This window comes from Cyprinus carpio, chromosome A11 (genome assembly GCF_018340385.1).
Source record: "Cyprinus carpio isolate SPL01 chromosome A11, ASM1834038v1, whole genome shotgun sequence".
Lineage (NCBI taxonomy): Eukaryota > Metazoa > Chordata > Actinopteri > Cypriniformes > Cyprinidae > Cyprinus > Cyprinus carpio.
The window spans coordinates 5,036,297-5,056,748 of record NC_056582.1 but is presented as its reverse complement, the minus strand read 5'-3'; the positions used below and the strand labels follow the sequence as shown (position 1 = coordinate 5,056,748).

General features: G+C 35.1%; 1 protein-coding gene across 3 annotated transcripts in view; it reads left to right on the top strand.

Moving 5' to 3' along the window:
• LOC109071687 (copine-5) overlaps nt 1–20,452 on the top strand; it is a 132,500-nt gene that overhangs the window by 71,794 nt on the left and 40,254 nt on the right. For 2 of the 3 annotated variants that reach the window (XM_042766012.1, XM_042766013.1), the window contains 3 exons: nt 3,674–3,737; nt 16,534–16,641; nt 17,365–17,468. In XM_042766012.1, the coding sequence (XP_042621946.1) occupies nt 3,674–3,737; nt 16,534–16,641; nt 17,365–17,468 (276 nt within the window). The remainder of the gene's footprint in view (nt 1–3,673; nt 3,738–16,533; nt 16,642–17,364; nt 17,469–20,452) is intronic. The other variant, XR_006161083.1, reaches the window with a different exon arrangement.

Genomic DNA, 20,452 nt, shown 5'->3' with positions numbered 1-20,452 from the left:
CTGCTGCTGTAGCCCATCTGCCTCAAGGTTCGACATGTTGTGCGTTCAGAGATGCTATTCTGTAAACCTTGGTTGTAATGTGTGGTTATCTCAGTTACTGTTGCTTTTCTGTCAGCTTAAACCATTCTGGCAGTTCCCCTCTGACCTCTGGCATCAACAAGGTTTTTTTTTTTTTTTTTTTTCTTTCTTTCACAGAACTGCTGCTCACTGGATATTTTCTCCTTTTCTGGCCATTCTCTGTAAGTCCTAGAGATGGTTGTGTGTGAAAATCCCAGTAGATCAGCAGTTTCTGCTCTCTCTCTCTCTCTCTCTCTCTCTCTCTCTCTCTATATATATATATATATAAAAGTTTAAAATGAACTTTTGTTGAAAATTGTATCATCTTGTAGTTTTCTAAAACCATGAAATCAACCTGGATATAGAGATTACATTTCTAAGAGTTCGGCACATGCGTTTTATATTGAATTTTCCTTTTTCTTCATCTTGGGCACTTTTACAGTGTTAGCCATCGACCCAGTTGTTTTTCACAATTTCTATGAAGCTTAGGCAGTATCTCATTGTTGCTTCTTATTTTTTCCTGCTGGTAATTATTATCAGTAAAGACAAGACCGCAACCATCTAACTGTCTTCACTACACACCATCAGCTGCCATATTCTACATTACACCATATGTATATTCAGTAAAAAACTGATGAAAAGCTCCGATAATAACGGGAATCTCAAATGATCTCTTTGTGCATCGCCTGAAGAAAGTTTGAGCGCTCGCACCCCCACACAAATCTCCCCAGTTCCCAAGGCAAATATGAGATGAATATGTAAAGTGCCGCCTCCATTATTACATTTCTCCTTTTGTTAGTTTTCTCTCTGTTGGGTTTGTAATTATGAGCTCTAGTTGCTGCAGAGAACAAAAGCAGTAAAGCAGAGAACCATGAGCCAGTCGGTGAATGAACGCTCTGGGGTTTCGAGGAAGTACAGAAGTCCACATGCGTTTGATTAGAACTCGGTCCAAGTCCCAGAGTGGAGCTTAGTGAATATATAAGTCAAGCTCAGATTTTAATATGGATGGGGTGCACAAAGCATCTCAGCCATTCTGGGTCTCAGGAGCTTCATGCACAAAGCCCAAGCCGCATGTTGACTTTGCAATGAATGATGTATTTTATTTATGCATGTGTACTCAAACTTGCAGGTTAATAATGGTAACACACCCTGAAGTAATGATAGATTTATACTCATGAGGAGAAATAAATCTAGAGTTCCAGAAAGATCCAGGAGCTACTGGAGATGATCAGTGTGTATGTTTAAAGGCAGACAGATACTAGAGAACTAAATACAAACTGCCCTTTGGGTTAAACAAACCAATCGAAGACACCTCTGGCATTTTAGAGCATGACTTATTGATATGAACAGATTGTTGAAAACTAACTTCACACACAAAAGGGCTCGCAGTGTCTTGCCACGTCTCATGAAATCATTTATCATTCACTGTGAATGGTATCAGTGTCAACTAAAGTTAACACCACATACAGTGCTTTCAGCTACAAATAAACTTTAAAGGAATTAAACTTTGATGTGGCTTCGTTATATGTTTGGAAAACTTTAATTGGGCAAACACAGTTAAACTGGCTTGTATTATCTGCTCATCCCTTTTTTAGACTCTGGGTGGCATAATTATAGAATAATATCTGCATTCAGAACAGCATTGCTGCACAGATTGGCTTCTCGGCTATTGAAAGATATTTTTTTGGCATTTCAAACACATGTTATTTAAAGTTTTATGTATGATTTATTGTGTTCAGTAAACATCGGCCTGTTTTAATGGAAATAATGGATCAATGTCCAAATCTGGACCCCAAATTGCTTCCACCTGGATCATTTTGGAATAATAAAATTCTCTCAAAAAAAAAAAAAAAAAAAAAAAAAAAAAAATACATATACTGTATTACCTGTAATACGCCCATTGTGCCTTTCCATGGTGACGCTGTGTGAAAGCAGATATAACTGGATCGGCTAAACCTCTTTCAGCAAGTTTGATGTTGTTGTAACAAACCTGATTAATTTTGTTTTGAGAAACCAGTTGTTTTGGTTATTATTTTATCTCTTCTTCCACTGGCACAGCCCATAGGCATCAAGATAAAAGCAGGCTGTCCATCTGGTGACGATATAACATTGTTTTATGGAGATGTTGTCCTAGAGAGCAGGATGTTTGCCGACAGGAGTCATGTGGAGCCATTATGGTTTTCAGCTAGAGAAAAACATGTCTAGCAAAATGGTTTTCAGTTGTGAACACATGGCTAAAGCGCTAACACAGACTGCACGCATCTGTCTCAATTGCAAATGAAGAATCCTGAAGGAGAACTTAGCCATATGGGCAACATCAGTGCTAATGAAACTGTTTATGCATTTCAGGGACTGTGTTTGTGATTTCTGTATTAATGGGAGGCTGAGAGAAGTGTCCAGAATCTGAATGTAGGGATGTGCAGATGATGGATCTTTTAAAGCTCAATTCCACAACCCCCTTCTGCATTCTGTAGTTGCCAACTGCCCTCAGCTGCTTGGAGTGAGTTTTATTCACAGGCCATAAATTTTACAAGCACGCTTACAAATATCACAGGACTAGCAATTATCTCAGAAAATGGTGGCAATCCTGACATTATTGGTAAAGAAAAATTGTATTGTCATGCTTTATAAGGTATAACAAGTTATTGCTTAGTTCCATGGGCCAATGATAAACAATTGTGCTCAAAGTTATGTTTTTTTTTTTTTTTTTTTGAATTGGTTTCAGAAGTGTGTTTTATTTCTTAGAGTTGTATTCAATTGAATGTGTGTCTTATTATTTATTTTTTTGTATTTTATATAATAACAAACATACTTATCATTTTCTAATAGAATTATATATATATATATATATATATATATATATAGATATATATATATATATATATATATACCGTATATATATACCGTATATATATACCGTATATATATATTATATATATATATATATATATATATATATATATATATATATATATGCAGTATATAAACTTTAATAAATATATTTATATATATTTGTATATTTGTGCCTTAACATATTTAGTGTAAGCATCTTTCATCATTATTTTCAAAATATTTTTTACTTTGACAATATTTAAAAAAAATAAAAATAAAATACTACAATGGTACAAATATCATGTATTATTGATTCATAATTATTATTACACCAAATTACATTTTACATCCTGATCTAACCTTGTCATAAATAGGTCAAATTATCTGAACAATATATCTCTATGATATTTACAGTTTTATTTTTTATACATTTATTTTAAAGAAGAGAGTTTATCTGTTTATAATATTACCAAAATTGCTTCACTAATTATTTTTTCTTGCCTTTTTTTATGACTGTGATGTGAAGTTTTTTTGCACATTGTGGTGAAGATGTTTGAACCTGCTACAGTTTACTTGCATAAAATCATCTTAAAGTTCATTCACTGCTGTAGCTCTGGGAATTCTTACACCTGAAACTAGTAGAGAAAATGACTCCTGTCTATAGAACTCGTGAGCCTCGACCTCCTCATGGTGTTTTTACTTCAGTTTGACTTCATTACTGCTGTTGTGTAATCACTGAGTTTAACATCTGATGGTTTGATGTCATATTTACTGTCTGTTTCAGGGGCATAGCGGGGAAAAACTGCGGCACTATCATCTTGTCTGCTGAGGAACTGGGGAACTGCAGGGTGAGTCTGTCAGGGTACAGTGTGTCTTTAGAAGGGCATTCGTTGTTTTCTCTCTTAAAAGACAGGTAGAAATAAATTTTAAGCAGATGCCTGCAATTTACCCTGTGACCTTTAATTAAAAACACTCATTCTCATTAAAGCTCAGAGTGCTGCTGTGCAGACAGAAAACAGCTTTCTAGTTTATGAATTCATCCATGTGAAACAAAAATTAATGCCTATTGTCTTGACTGTGGGGGTCTTTAAAATAGAAAAATACAATTTTATTTAAAAAGTCGTGGAGGGCTGTGAGTCAACATAGAGCATGATAAACTGCAGGGGAAAGGAACCAATCCATGATTTATTGTACAAAAGGCCCGTCAGGTCAGTGTGATGATTCCTGTCAAAGAGCAATGCGCAAATGAAGTCCACATCATCATTGCTTAACATGTAATAAACAAAGACCTCATTAAAGCCGCAGCTGCCAATTTAGAGCATCACCCTCTGTGAAAAAAAAGGTCAATTCAGTCAAAGTATAAAAGCATTTTTTATGCAGTACAGTATTATAGAACTAAATGGCATTGCAGTGTACATTAACACAAGCTGTTTTGCACAATTAAAAGTAAACTTTGTTTTACTTCTCAGAAGTCAGTGAACCTCGTGGAAGTGTCACATATTCATTGGCTTGACATGTCTTGAATATGTGACAGTTTACAATAAGGTCCCATTTGTTAATGTTAGTTAATGCATTAACTAATATTAAACCACAGTGGGCAGTGCATTTGTTATAGTATATATTACTTTTTATCCACTGTTCATTATTAGTTGATGTTAGCTCAGGTCCATTTTGATTTCAAAAAGTATTGTAATTGTTGGTTCATGTTAACTAATGTAGTTAAGTAATGTTAACAAACGTAACCTTATTGTAAAGTGTTACCAACTTTTTAATAATACTTTGGATAAATATGAATTTTGTTTAACTTTTGTTTGGTAATGTAACTTTATTTTCTAATGTATTGACTGTAGCCTTTTGTTAAAATATGTGACCCTGGACCACAAAACCAGACTTAAGTCCCTGGGTTATATTTGTAGCAATAGGCAAAAATAAATTGTATGGGTCAAAATTCTAGATTTTTCTTTTATGCCAAAAATCATTAGGATATTAAGTAAAGATCATGTTCCATGAAGATATTTTGTAAATTTCCTACTGTAAATATATCAAAACTTAATTGTTGATTAGTAATGTGCATTGCTAAGAACTTCATTTGGACAATTTTAAAGGCGATTTATTCAATATTTTGATTTTTTTGCACCCTCGGATTCCAGATTTTCAAATAGTTGTATCTCAGCCAAATATTGTCCTATCCTAACAAACCATACATCAATGGAAAGCTTATTTATTCAGCTTTAGGGTTAGATGATGGTTTTGTGGTCCAGGGTCACATATAACATTTCCTAAAGTAGATCATAAAATGTTATTTATTTAAGTGCATGTCATGTGACTGACTTCAGAGAACAGTGAACATACTGTGTTGTAAAATTGTTGAAATATTAACTGGAATCTCAGGGATTGCTGTATACTTCAAGAAAACATTTTACGTCAAAGGACAAAAATGTTAGGGAATCCGTTATAGATTCACTTCGTCTTGTGATTTCAGACACTATGGAGTCAACAAGATAAAGTGTATTTCACCTCCACTGTAACATATGTGTTTGAGGGGGAAGTGTCTAGTGATGTGACTGCGGGTTCATTGTGAAGCGTTTGTGACACTAAAGCGTTGCGCATCATGTGCACTGCGCTCTTGTTTGGACTGTGACCGGACAATGCTCCTGTGAAACACCTTCATTACAATTTCAAAAGGATTTTCTACTGCTCTCTGGATCAATGGTAGACTTCATTTGTAGATCGTTTTGCTCTGCTGCCTGTATTTTACACACCAAAAGCTTTAATTTGAGCTCAAGGTAACATGAATCCAATGGAGAGAACTCTTGTTATGTGTCTGTCCCAGATCCCTCCTCTGTGCTCTGAATCTGAATTTGCTAAGATATCACTCTCCAGCTCAATAAAGGATTTTCCCTTCCTCATTAAAGTGTGAAGAAATATAATAATGGAGCTTTTAATCTGTACACACCTTCTGAGAACATACACTTGAAATACCAATAGAAAAGGCTCACAATTTTTTTTGCCCTATGGTTTCAGATCTCTGTACAATTTTACAAATGGGTTCAGTATTTAAAATTCAATTTAACTTAGTCTCAACTTAAATGATTCTGCATATACAGCTCTGAGTAAGCTATGCATAGTTTGATTTCCTAAAATGTATATCTGTTGTATTAAATCTGTATGTAAAATCTGTATATGTTGATTTTACATTCATTAAGTTGTCTGTAAAGTCTGTCTGTAAAGATATTTACTATATGATGAATTGTGATTTTTCATAGACAACTGTGCGATTAATTAGTAAAAATATTAATCGAATCAAGCCCTACTTGTGACTTTTGACCCCAAAACAGTTGAACAGATTTATGTTAAATGTGCTTCATTTAACAGAGCCTTTGCTCTCTAGAAGCATCTAAGGACTGGACACACTCTGTGCTCTATTTTACATAATACTGAGTGTGAGAAGTGGGAAAACCTTGGTTTTGTGATGAGCCATCAGCTTGTAGGAAAATCAATCCTACATTCTTTACTACTTATTCTTGCTAATTCCTCCTGTAGGCTGACAAGAGTCATTAAAGAGAGCAAACTCGACTTGAAACTTGAATTCAGTCCAGCATGATGATTTTAACTATGTAAGCAAGCTAGCCTACTTTGAAAACCTACTAGTTGCAATCAATATAAAGAACTTTAAATACAGTCAAGTTGCTCTATTAAATCAGCTAAATTAAAGCCAAATACGGAGGTAATTGTTTTTAATATCTAACATTATGAACAGCGTATAATTATAACATTATAGCTTATAAATCCTTTATATTGTGTTCTGGGCATTTTGAAATGGAGATGATTTTATTTAATGTTAATGATATTGCACTGGACTTAAACTTACTAAACGGACTTTGCTCGTGCAGGGTACAGCAACTTCCTAAAATAACATTTTGATCATTTTTGTGCTTTTTTGGGGTGTTTTGTGGTTTGTGGTGTTCATGGTTAAAAAAAAATGGTTGGCCTACAAAAAATTGCTCATAAATGTCTCTTTATGCTTTGCTATTCCCAAATATTTGCTTCAGTCTTTTTTTTTTATCAATTTGCTTTCTTTCAGTTAGCAAATTTTCAAAAATGAGTTATTTTTATTTTCACAATCTCTATTAATAAGCCTTCAAAAGCACCAGTCGTCAAGAAGAGAGCAGAGAAAAAGGTACAGGAAACATACAAATAAAGATCATTTTAGATGTTCAATTACTTTTCACAGCATTAGGATTGCTAATCAAGGGCTTCATGAACTCACTTTTATGAAATTTGTTGATTTGTTGTATTTGTTGATTTTTTTTTTAAATTTTATTGGTACTCATTTGTATATTTATTATGTGGGTTTTTTTTTTTCCTTTTGTATTTTTAATAGTTCGAAATAGAAATGAAAAAAAAAAAACATAAATTTGACCAATATTCAAACTTTTTTACTTGAGCATTCCAACTCATTTTTCCAGCACAGGTCACATTTCTTTTTGTAACATGTTGGTCATAGGCCTCATTGATCTGAGCTTAAGCACCTCAGTTTTATTTGTGGTAAATCAGATTGAGTTAAGTTTTTTCTTTTCAACACTGAGGAACAAGACCTTAAATCAGTGAGGCCTATGATCAATGAGTTCATAAAAGAAATACAAACCCTGTCTAACTGAAAGAAAACAAGTCGAAAAAAATTGAATCCAATAATAAAATAGCTGAGGGGGCCAGTCCACACAAATGACAGTTCTGTCATTATTTACTTGCCCTCATATTGTTTCAAACCTGTATGAGTTTCTTCTGTGCAATACAAAAGAAAGATATTTCGAAGAATTTGGGAACCAAGCAATCTTGGAGCCCACTGACTTTCATTGTATGGAAAAAAGTCATAATAAGTAAATGAAAACAGAAATGTTATTTTGGGAGAACTGTCTGTTTGAGAAAGTAGCATCACTTTATTCAGTTGCACAGTACCACCAGAAATACCGGCATACAGTCATGGCCAAATGTTTTGGCAGTGTCATACATTTTGTGTTTTGCAAAGTTTGCTGCTTAAGCTGTTTGTTGTTCATTCACATTGTTTCGAGATTATTGTGTAGAGTGATCAGATGCATTTTAAATAATTGCTTAAAGCTTCATTGGCCAAAAAATTTACTTTTCACAGAAAAAAAATCACAGTTTTTTTTATCTTGACACAAAATGACCAGCTAACATTAACTGACTAATCATATCAGCAGCACATGTGAAAGTGTGAATGAGTACTAGTCAGGTTAATCACTATCATACTAATTAGATTGTAAAAGCAGACTGATTTCTATAAAAGGAGGGAATAAGCACTTCCAATCGTTCCAGGACCGTCTCCTCCTGAGGAGTCAGCTTCAGAATCGTGTCTCCAGCAGTGCAGAGCTTGTTCAGGAATGGCAGCAGGTTTCTGTGAGAGCATCTGCACGCACAGTGAGGCCAAGACTTTTGGATAACGGCCTGGTGTCAAGAAGGGAAGCAAAGAAGTCACTTCTCTCCAAGAAAAACGTCAAGTAAAGACTGAAATTCTAAAAGGAAGTAAAAGGACTGGACAGCAGAAGACTGGTGCAAAGTTATTTTCTGTGATGAAGCTCCCTTCCGACTGTTTGGGACATCTGGAAAATCGATTGTTTGGAGAAGAAAAGGTGAACACTACCATGAGTCCTGTGAAGCATCCTGAGACCATCCATGTGTGGGGTTGCTTTTCAACCAAGGGAGTGGGTTCTCTCACAATTCTGCCCAAAAACACTGCCATGCAAGAATAGTGTCAAAACGTCCTGTAATAGCCACTTCCAACGATCCATGAGCAGTTTAGTGATGACCCGTGCATTCTCCAGCATGATGGAGCACCATGTCACAAAGCAAGAGTGATAAAGAAATAGGTCAAAGATCATTACATTGAAATTTTGGATCCATGACCAGGCAACTCCCCGGATCTCAATCCCACAGAGAACCTGTGGTCAGTCCTCAAAAGGCGAGTGGACAAGCAGAAGCCCACAAATTGTGATCAACTCAGAGAACTAATAAGGCAAGAATGGATCACCATCAGTAAGGATTCAGCCCAGAAGCTAATATCTAGCATGCCAGAGCTATTTGCAGAGGTTATGAAGAACAAGGGTCAACACTGTAAATATTGACTCATATTATTTTTTGCCAATAAAAGCCTTTAAAACTTATGCTTCTCATTGTTTTTCAGTATACCATAGAAACATGTGGAAAAATGATCTACAAATACTGAAGCAGCAAACTTTACAAAACACAATTTATGTCACTGCCAAATAGGGGTGTGACCGATGTGTCTCGCGAGATCTGACTGGTCTCATGAGAAGGTGACGATATTCTCGTGCAGACCTTTCAGATATATTTGCATTACACTGGCCCTTTCACCAGTGGTATGTAATGTAAGGTATGTAAGATATTATGTTCACATCAGGCAAGTGGCCGCATGATAAGTGGGAAAATTACTGTCTCTGTTAATGAAGGGTGCAGACACGTGGTTTACACACACACACATGGAAGCGCATGTGACGTTCGCGGTGATTTCAGTGTTTGCCGTCTCACTAAATGAGGATGTAAACATACGAACAACATCTCCAGAACTGCTCCGAGAGTGCCTTCGTGAGCATTTCACCGTTTGATTTGAGTAAAACTAAGGTCATATCACATACACAGAACTGGAAAGGTATTCATGGCAACCCGTAAAAATAAAAGTCTGGTTTGAACGTACACAGCCTGATACTAGTACTACTACTAAAATTAAACAAACATTATTTTAAAGGAATAATCACACAACATTTCTTCCATGTTTTAATTTTAATAGTAAGTCCCCTTTATAATAATAAGGCTAATTTAAGAAAACAATGAAATTAATAAATTACGTTGTGTTATCCATTCAAATAGTTAGTCATGCTAAAACACAGAATTTGGTAACAATAAAAATATAAATAATATGGTGAGAAAAAAATAAAACATTTCATATGGCCCTAAACGTATTTTTTGTTAAACTTTAAATAAATTGATGTGAAAATGTATATACTAGTAAAAAGGAGTTGAGAAAAATTAAATGGAAAAAAACTTTTTTATTAAAGTGGAAATCAGTTTACTAAATAATAAACTTGACTGACTGCTACTTTAAAAGGATATTATTTGTGTTGTTTATTATTTATTTTTATGTACACTATATCATTTTGTGCAATTACTTGCCTGTCAGTTGAGTTTGCAGTGTTTACATGTTGTTTATACCCGCATAAAATGTATTAAGATAGATGTTTAATTCCATAAAGTACAATTTGATTTCAAAGTGCACCTACATTTTTTGCATTTTCTGTTTTTCAGTTGAATAAAAGACAGTTTTTCCCTATATCTTTCATCATTTAGGATTTCTTTAAAAAAGTTAAAAAATCTCGTCTTGTCTCGTTCTCATGAACCCAGTCTCGTGTCTCATCTCGTCTCGTGGGATAAGTGTCTCGTCACACCCCTACTGCCAAAACTTTTGGCCATGACTGTAAATGTCTGCAGCTTCTGTTTATGTGGGTCTGAAGTGGAAACTCGAAGACTGTGTCCAGGTTCAAAGACCCATGTCTTTTCAGCAGAGTCGCACAGTATTACTGTATATATGTTGAATAGAGAATAGAATTGGACACTGGCAGTGTTGATAATATTGATCTCATTTTACACCCTCAGGCATAGAGGGACTGTCTGTCTCTATTGAGAAATCAGCTTAGAAACACGCCAAAGCCCAAAGATGATTAACAATATTAGCAGATAACCTCTCTTTCAGACTGACCCATGAAAGTCGACTGCTGAGGGTTGATTAGCTCTCTTCACACATGCATCATTTGCTTATGAATTATCCTCACTTTCACACCAAATTGACTCCTTGTTTTAGCTGTAAATCTGATTTGACTGCATCGCAGAAGCAGAATGTAAGTCAGTTTCATTTTGAGCCAGAGAAATCTTGGAGGTATTATTCAGGCACACTTCCCAGTTTTGTTCTGACTGTCAAAATTTTAGACATTAAAACCACAGGCTGTTTTACAGGCTTGTTTTGTACTGTGAAACCTCATGTTATACAGACACAAGTACATCTACCCCACACTAAACTGAGCTGGAGATTTTAGGGTTGGGCGAAGGCTTAGGTTTGAGGCTTGAACTATGTTCTTCTAATAAATTTCCATAATTATTAAGGTAGTGTATGGTTGAGGAGTAGAACAATGACAAAAAATACAAAATATGTCCAGGAGCCCTTCCTATTCTTCGCATTCTAAACTTCTTATATTTGCATTTATGTTCTGATCTATCATGTTTAATTATGCTTAAGTTGCATTGTTATTTTATTGATTTTATACATTTTTAAAATTCATCATAAATTTATTTCTCTTACACATATTAACTAATGATTTTATGTATAAAGATTGAAAAATTAAAAAAAAAACTTTTTTAACTTGAAAATGTTTTATTGAAAATATTGATATTAAGTGTTTTTATGTATTAAAATAGTAAATTATTATGATTATTATTTTATTATTGTGTTTATGCAATTATTTGTTATTTAAGTTAAAAGATTGGTCGTGTTCATTTTTGTTGTTAATAAATCATAAACAGTAAACAGTAGTCTGATAAATTACACTTTATATATATATATATATATATATATATATATATATATATATATATATATATATATATATATATATATATAATAATAAAAACCATAAATAATAAAGAGAAAAATTACATGTCATGTAAATGTATTATAACAGACAGCAAAAATACATTTCTAAATTTCTAAGCGAGTATAATAAGAGCACTTTAATGACTAACTTTAATTCATGATTACAAATTTTAATGTTGGTGCAATTAATCATGATTAGTCACGCCTGAAAAATCACAGAAACCAGTGAATTTTTGAACTCAATTTGCAACATGGCAAAAAAAAAAAAAAAATAAATAAATAAATAAATAAATAAATAAATAAATAAATAAATAAATAAAACACTGACTTCATTTAAAAACAGGTTCACTTACAGCAAGGATAAACATTTTATATAAATGATAAACAAACCATTTTTTTTTTTTTTAAACCATTGGCCACCATATCTAATGTGAAATTTGGGTCCTGAAGCCGAACAGTGATGTGATCAGAATATGTTTAAGCTGCTGTAAGCTGGCAGAGGGAGAATGTCAGACTTCCTTTCCCTTTATAGTCCTTATATCCAGGAATGCAGAACACATTTATGAGGCATTTGGGCATTACAAAGACGGAGTGGCATTATTTTGTAGCTGCAAAGGGGGTGTGTGGGTGGAGATTGCATTTTAAACCATCCTACACTTTCTACCCTTACCCCCCTCTCATAATTTGCCCTCTTTAGGGTGTCTGCGCTTCAGGCGGATATTCATACAGCCTCATATTAGCGGGTGTCACTGATGATTTCTAGTGAGAACCCTAAAGCTGCTCTTAAAGTGTTATGTCCCTCTACAGCTGGCAGATTCCTGAAGGTTGTCATGTGAAAAGGCACCAAGGCATCATTTGCCACTGGGCTTTTTATGGGAAGGCGATAGAAGAGACGTGATAGCTCTCATCTGCCATGCCACGCTATCTGGACAGCTTGAAACACAAGGGCTGGGGTGTTGTAACAAGGGTGAGTGACTTTGGAGGACAGTAACAGGCGATTAGAGAGGGGAAGGAGGAAATGGCTTTCAAAACAACCTCGGGATATGTTGATATACTGTAGCAGTCCAGAAAATTAGCCTTTAGAGCAACTGCATGATTAATTGCTCTCAAAGCAGAGCATCTTTGTGTATGATAAACGTGAAAGCAGACTCATCAGCAGGAAATGTCTGTTAGCATGTCATCAGTATTCTGCAGGTCGCGGAGCTTGCAACAACAAAGTTTGTTTACTAAGAGTGATCTAGTGCTCTGACACCAGAGCTGTGCAGATAACAGGGCGTTGCATCTAGATTAGCTCTTCAGTCGCTCACGCAAGAGCTTGTAGATTGCAAAACACAATGTACTTTTAAGAGCTCAGGATTTTGATTTGTTTACCCCCTTCTAAAACATGTTGCCTGACTATTAAAGGGATAGTTCACCCAAAAATGAAAATCTCACCCTCACGTTTTTATCTGTATGGCTTTCTTTCCTCTGCAGAACAAAACGGAAGATAATTTAATGTTAATAGCCTAACAGATTCAATGATTATCATTGTATGTTCTTATATGTATCTTATATGATCTGGAGAAGAAAGAATAATGTAAGAAGAATGTTAGGCTGCATTTAAACTGCAGGTCTTAATGCCCAATTCCAATTTGTTAACAGTATCTGATAATTTGATGTCCAGCTTACATCTTCTTTTAAAAGGGACCCTTATCTGTTATCTGCATTTACACTTTACACTCAGCGAAACACCCCAAGGTACATGTATGTATATCATCAGATTTACTTACACTTTGGTCACTTGAACCATGTAATGTCAGTGCTGCCTAGGTGTTTGATTTAAAGACTATAATGCAAGAATGAATCAAAGAAAAGCAAAAATGAATGAAGCTTAATAAGCGTCTCTTATTATGTATATATGTGTGTATATCTAAGCATGTCAATGGATATGACAATGTAAATGTATTTGGTCTTAGTGGACTAGATCCGCTACGCAAGCTGCTGCTGCTGCTGCTGCTGAGCAAGTATGGACTTGCTGCTGTCAACAGATACAAATACACTCATCTTCTGCATGAATGGGCATACATAAACCTCATAGCAGATCTAGACAGGTTGAGCTGGGGAGGTGGAAGGTTTAAGAGGAACTTTGATAGCGTATGTTGAACACTGAACCAGACTCTTTAAATGTTGAGCCAGCAGCTCACTGGCTACAGGATCAGCAGAATCTGTCAGCTTGTGCTATGTAGTATTTATTTATTTATTTATTTACTGTATTTGTAGTGATTTACTGAGTGAGGGCAAAGTTAAAAATGCCTCACATAAATATATTTGTAATAATACATATAATAAAATGATGATACATATTATATACTGTATATCAAAACTACTAAAATTATTTATTTATTTGCCCACTATTAGATTGTTTGCATAAACCTGAAGAAAAAACCTCCAATCCCAGTGGATGAAATCAAGTCCAACCTTACATTTCTCATCGAATATTTTGATTCAAACAGAAATATTTTATGTTATAAAACTGAATTGGCTATGATAGCAATTTTATGCTTTAACCTGTTTGAAAACTGTTTTGTGTGTGTGTGTGTGTTTCTTGTTTCATTTTCTCTGCATGGGTGTTGCTTTATTGACCGCTGTTTCTCTCGAGTCCACTTATTGAAGAAGTCTAGTAGCCTTTCTTCTCTTTGACTCATTTGTGAGTGTGCACTGAAGCTCTTGTTCGGTTGTGGTAGCGTCTGGATCTAATTTACATGATGTTTAATAACAGTGTTCATATGCAAGTAACAGTGACAAATTACAATCTTAAATCAACTCTATGAAGCTTTCCTGAAACTGAGGGAAAATACTAATCCTTTCTCAGAGGGAGACTACCAGGGAAAGTGAAAATTGATTTTCAGGGAGCTCTGCGAGCGCTGAGCTGAGACAATCCAGACATTTTCATTTGAACAGTGTCAGTCATCAAAAACAGCACAGAGTCTCTGACCGCTGCCGTCAAATGGAGAGGCTTACTGATTTATTTTAAATGAATGGGAAACGAAAGTATGACTCAATTCAAGTTTGCCAACAATGACGACAAGGTGCTTTTGCTATAACAAACAAGAAAAAAACATGAGAAGCTATCGTAAGATGTCAGATGTGTTGAGTCTTTTGTCTTCTGGGGTCGATGAGGAGAATATGAACACATTAGAACATCAACACTGACATATCAAAGGAATACAATGTGTGTTTTATGTTGGTCATCACTTTCAAAAACAGGAGATATTGCATACTGGTTTTAGCATGAAGTTATGTGGCATGCACGCTCAGTCAGTGGTGCGTCTATCCGCAGTGCCACACCTCTAGGTCAGATGAGCAGCAGCGCTGTGGTGGGGAGAAAGAGCTGCAATTTATGTCAGAGAGGTGTTATGCACAGGGGGACATTTAAACTGTAAAATGTTTTGCAAGAGCCTTACTGCCGAGACCAAACAGCCAGTGGCGTGTTGTGAGCTCTTGAAATGAGGAGGCAATGTGTTGTATGTGTGTATGTGAAATCATACATATAATCGTACATTTTATGATTAATTTTATGTTTACACAGTTTTTGTGGTTTAGCAAGCAACTAATGCTATAATATTTAATTCTATACTCTTTCAATAATAATATGTTTTATATTTATATTTATATATAAAATATGTATGTATAAATTTATATTTCTATAGTTTATTTATACACAATCACAGTCAAATCAGTCGCATTTACTGTATGCAGTTTTAAACATTTTCACATTTCCAAATTATAGTACAATAATAAGTAACTGCTATAATACTGTCAAAACATTTTTCTTTTCTTTTTTAATGTATTGCATGCTACTTCTAACTGTTGTTCTGCTATTGTTATTATTTATAGTTGCTTATATTCTCTTTTCTATGCCAATAATCAATAAATCTCCACTAAACTTCTGCAGGTATAGTTGTTACAGACATATTTTCACTATATTTTTGAGTGCCCATTCACTTAGAGTGCATCATGAAATGATTAATAGTGGTGATATCTATCTACGATAGATAGATAGATAGATAGATAGATAGATAGATAGATAGATAGATAGATAGATAGATAGATAGATAGATAGATAGATAGATAGATAGATAGAGTTGCCTTAGAATAAAATTAGATTTTGTATAACATCATTTTTGTCATTTTATTTTTGGTACTGTTGATTATTTTCTCATTCAGGTTTTTTGAGGAAGCACTCTTATGTCTCCTTTGAGAAAACGCCCCTGCAAACAACAGCCATTATATATTCAGCCAGTGTTTGTACAATTAAATGTCTTTGTGTCTCTGTGAAGCTTTCGAACCTTCAGAACTTGCAGTCTAAATTAATAACAAGATAGAATAATTTTTCAAATGGCCAGCTTCTATTTGAAGTAGACATATCTTTGAACTGAATGTGCTTTACATTTGATCTCAAGGGGCAATCCATGCATTAGTTTATTCGCATCCAAAATTATCGTAGCGTGAAACTGCTGATCCAGAGTTGTTTCTACATGGCAGTCATGGTTATATTTATAGTGACAGGTGAAGCAGAAGCTGATCATAGACCAGCACTCTTCATCACTGAATACAGCTCAAATCCCAAAGCTTTACAGACTTCATTAGTTTCTGTGTGTTCGCTTCAACAAGATCACTGATCGAGCTGTAATGAGCCTCCTGTTCACCCAGATGAATTAGATGAAAGTGTTTTGGTTCTATTCTCTCCGCATTGTAATGCAGATTTTGTGTTGCTGCTGTCAACGCCCCATAGCAGAAAGAAAAAAATTATAAAATAAAAAATTATAATATTATTATTTAAACTAAAATAAAATGTTTATATATGCATATAATATATATGCATTTATTTAAAATGTTTTGCAACGTGAAGGTTTTAATGGGTGGTTATAATAATAACTCAATAAATGTTGAGTTATATTTTAAAATATTTCCCTTCTTTATAGGACAATGCAACCATGCAGTTCTGTGCCAACAAATTGGACAAGAAGGACTTTTTCGGGAAATCTGATCCCTTCATGGTCTTTTACAGAAGCAACGAAGACGGCACGTATGTATCCTACCTTGGTATAAAACACCACAGCTGTGTGTTAGCCATAGGTACTGTGAAAGGAACATCTCCCATGATACCCAGCACCCACTCTCCCCCATGTTTTGTGAGACTGAATTTATGAGCTTAAAATGACTCTCTGAGGAAGAGGAAAAGGCCTTCTATCCTGGTGTTACCCAGAGTTCCCCATCAAAGCCTCTTTACTTGAGTGACCGCGGCTTCATGTTTTCAAGAGCTGTGATGTAGTGTGCCCATCTTTTCTTTCAGAGCAAAAATACTCAAAGGAGCAACTAAGAAAGCTGTGCAGAGGCTCAGAGGAGTCAGATTGTACTTTAACAAGTTTAGGGTATTTTAATGATGCTCTTGGCCACTGATGAAAAGGCTATTTATCACATGTTAAATAATCTCTTTCATTCAACAATGTTATTTAAGTATCTAGTTTGATGATTTGGCTAAAATTTAAAAAATCTTTGAAGACCATTTATATTATTTACATGAAACTTAAGGCTTATCAATGATAAATATGTAATTTCCAAAGTCTAAAAAACAATGTGATGTTTATAAAAGTGTTAGCAAAGCAAAGAGGCTGTAGTCCATATGGTCTGTCAGCTTTCACCACTATGAGATAAACAGAGCAGGTGGCTGATGCCAGTCATATTCAAGTTTCCTCAGAAGTTATGCAGTGTCTTCACGTCTTTGTGTTTCTGTTTGTTCTCTCAACATGAAGTTTACGATCTGCCATAAGACAGAGGTGGTGAAGAACACCCTCAACCCTGTTTGGCAGCCGTTCACCATTCCAGTCAGAGCTCTCTGTAATGGAGACTATGACAGGTAAGACATACAGACCAGCAGTGGGTTTCTTACATAACACCATTAGGTCTCTTGACAAACTATTTTTGTATGGCTATTTCCTCAACAACATGATCTTCTAATAAATGTAGTTGTTTTTATGTCCTCATTATGAGAACATTATATATAATGTGCCATTTCCAGCACAACCAACAATTTTGCCACTAATATATATAGATTTTAAAGATAAGTGTAGGTGGTTACCAAGGAGACAGCAGAAGAAGAGCTTGAGATGAATTATGAGATGTGTACAACATAGGCTCATTGGAAGAAACGTGACTCTATACGTACCTATGCTGTACAATTTAATGCAGGTTCCAGCTGAAATAAACATTAGTGGCAGTAAAACATTAACACATAGAAACTATTAGCATAGTGCATGAATTGTAGACTAAAACATTTTGATGTTTGCATCACATAACCAGCTTCATATGTGTGGATTTTCTGTTGAAGTAAACTTGCTCGGTAGCTCACCCAGTACAGCACTGCACTTGCAATATAGAGTGTTTTTGTCATTTTTATTGGTTTATATATATTTTGGTCAGCTTTAATTTGTTTATTTCAGTTTTATTTCATGTTATCTATTTAATTTATTTTTTAGGCCTAAGTCTTATTTTTAAAGATTTTGATCTGCCAGTATATATATATATATTTGGCTTTTTTTTCAATTATCTAAAATAATTTTTTAATATAGACTGAGTTTTAGTTAACAATAACATTACTGGCTTATTGCCTCATTTATTTTGTATTTTATGCCCTTGCATATTTTCTAATTTATTTTATTATTTTTAAATTAACATGATAAGTGTTGTACACTTGACATACAAGACCATAAACAAGTGTGATGTGAAGAAATACCGGCCAGTATTTGCCTTACAAAAACCTTATTCAAGAGTGTTTGCATACAAAGATCTGAACATCAGATATAATTATGTATAATATGTACAGATATAATTATGTTAATAAAACTAAGACAGTATGTTAAATAAGATCATAATAACTGCACCAGCTGTAACCAGCAGACCATCTCCATGGTTACCACATAGAGGAACTGTTGAATGTTAGTCATGAACTTGACCCTTGCCTCCATGTATTTGCTATAAGCATCATAAATAAATTATATATCAGTTTAAAAAAAAATATACTGATAGAAATATACTGCAGTGGTAACGTACACCGAGTGGTATGACTTGGCTCGGTTTACGCTACCACTGCAGTTCAGTATCACTTTAGAGTGGGCAGGATTATTCACATATCATTATAGTTGTGTCGCCTATACTGCCGCAACTCCTGAAAAACGTTTTCATTCTGCGTCGCCCCATCAAGCTCTCGCTGGATCCGCTCCTCTGCTATCAACGAGAGGAACGTCTGTACTTCCTCAACAGACAACGAAACGGTCAAAAAAGGTGGGCTCGTTTAAAACAGTTCTGTTCGATCGTTGACTGGCTGTGCTGATTTAAATCATAAGTTCAGTGACGCAGGTAGTGACAATTCTCACCGACCAATCCGTGATCAGCTGAGTTTACACGAGCCGTACCATACAGTGGAAAAGCGTCATAAGAGAACATAAGAGTTGGTGTGACTTGCCTGAATTGCTACAGTAGTATGTGCTCTGCCCGCCCCCTCACACTTTTGACAGAGCGAGGGTCACCACCCTGTCTCGACCAATCAGGTTGGGGAACCAAAGCTGCATGTCAAAAAATGATGTCATTGCCTCTGTGTGCTCTAGCTGCTTTCTAGGGTTAATCTTTCATGACAGGCAGCACGCTGCAGTACGGTGCTTAAATGTGCAACATGCTATGGTAAATCAGGAAGTGAGGCATTTTGATGACATTTCAAAGTGCCTGATTTCTAAAAAGAGGGGGGTATTTTATTTTTTTTCATATAATTTTTATGTGTTGTAGGTTTTTGGTGTGAGTATATTTTTTTTTTAAAAGAGTATATGTGGAAATGTTTTTAATAGTAGTCATTATTTTTGAAAAATAAAAATAGAAATTGTGAGCTGCAACTCACTTTTTATGACTCATAAAAATGGTCATGATAGAGTGCTGCAGCAATGCTAAATTTTTGTAGGCCAAAACCTGGAAACAGCACTTCGTGTTCCATCATCCCAAAGTCAGTGGGTTTCTTTTAAAGTATTTGTTTGGTTAAATGCCTCAGATAATGTCTGTGGTTAATACAAGCTCAAGATATTTTTAAGTTTTATTCTACAACATAAATTAAATTGGTAATACTTTGTGATAGTTTTTTAAAGATTTTACTTGTCTTAAAAAAGGTGGATGCCAAGTTTGCGGTTTTCCCATGGAATTGGCCTACTTTTATATTGTTGTGTTGAATCAATCTGGCCTGCCTCCCCAGAACGTGATTTTGATAGCCAGTTTCCCCTGTGAAGTGACTGGGCTTGACAAAAGAAGACATTCTGAAAAATGTCTATTAGAAGATATTTCAAACGAAGAGATTTTGAAGGTTTTTGTCCATAGTGTTGTATTGGACCCTACTGACTTTCACAGAGAGTGAATGAATGTTGACAGCATTTTCATTTTTGTATGAACTATCCCTTTAACTCTGTGCTACATATCCTGAGATAGCCTGTTTCATTTATAAATATAAAAATGCTTTCATCACATCTTTCTGTGTCCAGCTGTCTGCTCTAGCTCATACTGCAGAGCCCTGGCACTCTACCTATCAGGGACCTCTGTATCTTTGACAGGCCATACACATCATGAAAGAGCATTAACAGTGGGGAAATAAACGAGGACAGTGAATATATATGGAACATAAATTACATGATGTTGCAGTGCCACCACAGGCGGTTGTCTCCTGGGGAACTGTGTCGATCTGTGTGAATGAAGTTCCCAAAGAGGACGGCGTCAATACATCACCCATGCCATTTATATAGACGGTAACAAATTATAGCTCCAGAGCCCATTAAAATAGATGTCAGTGTGCATCCATTCTATACCAAG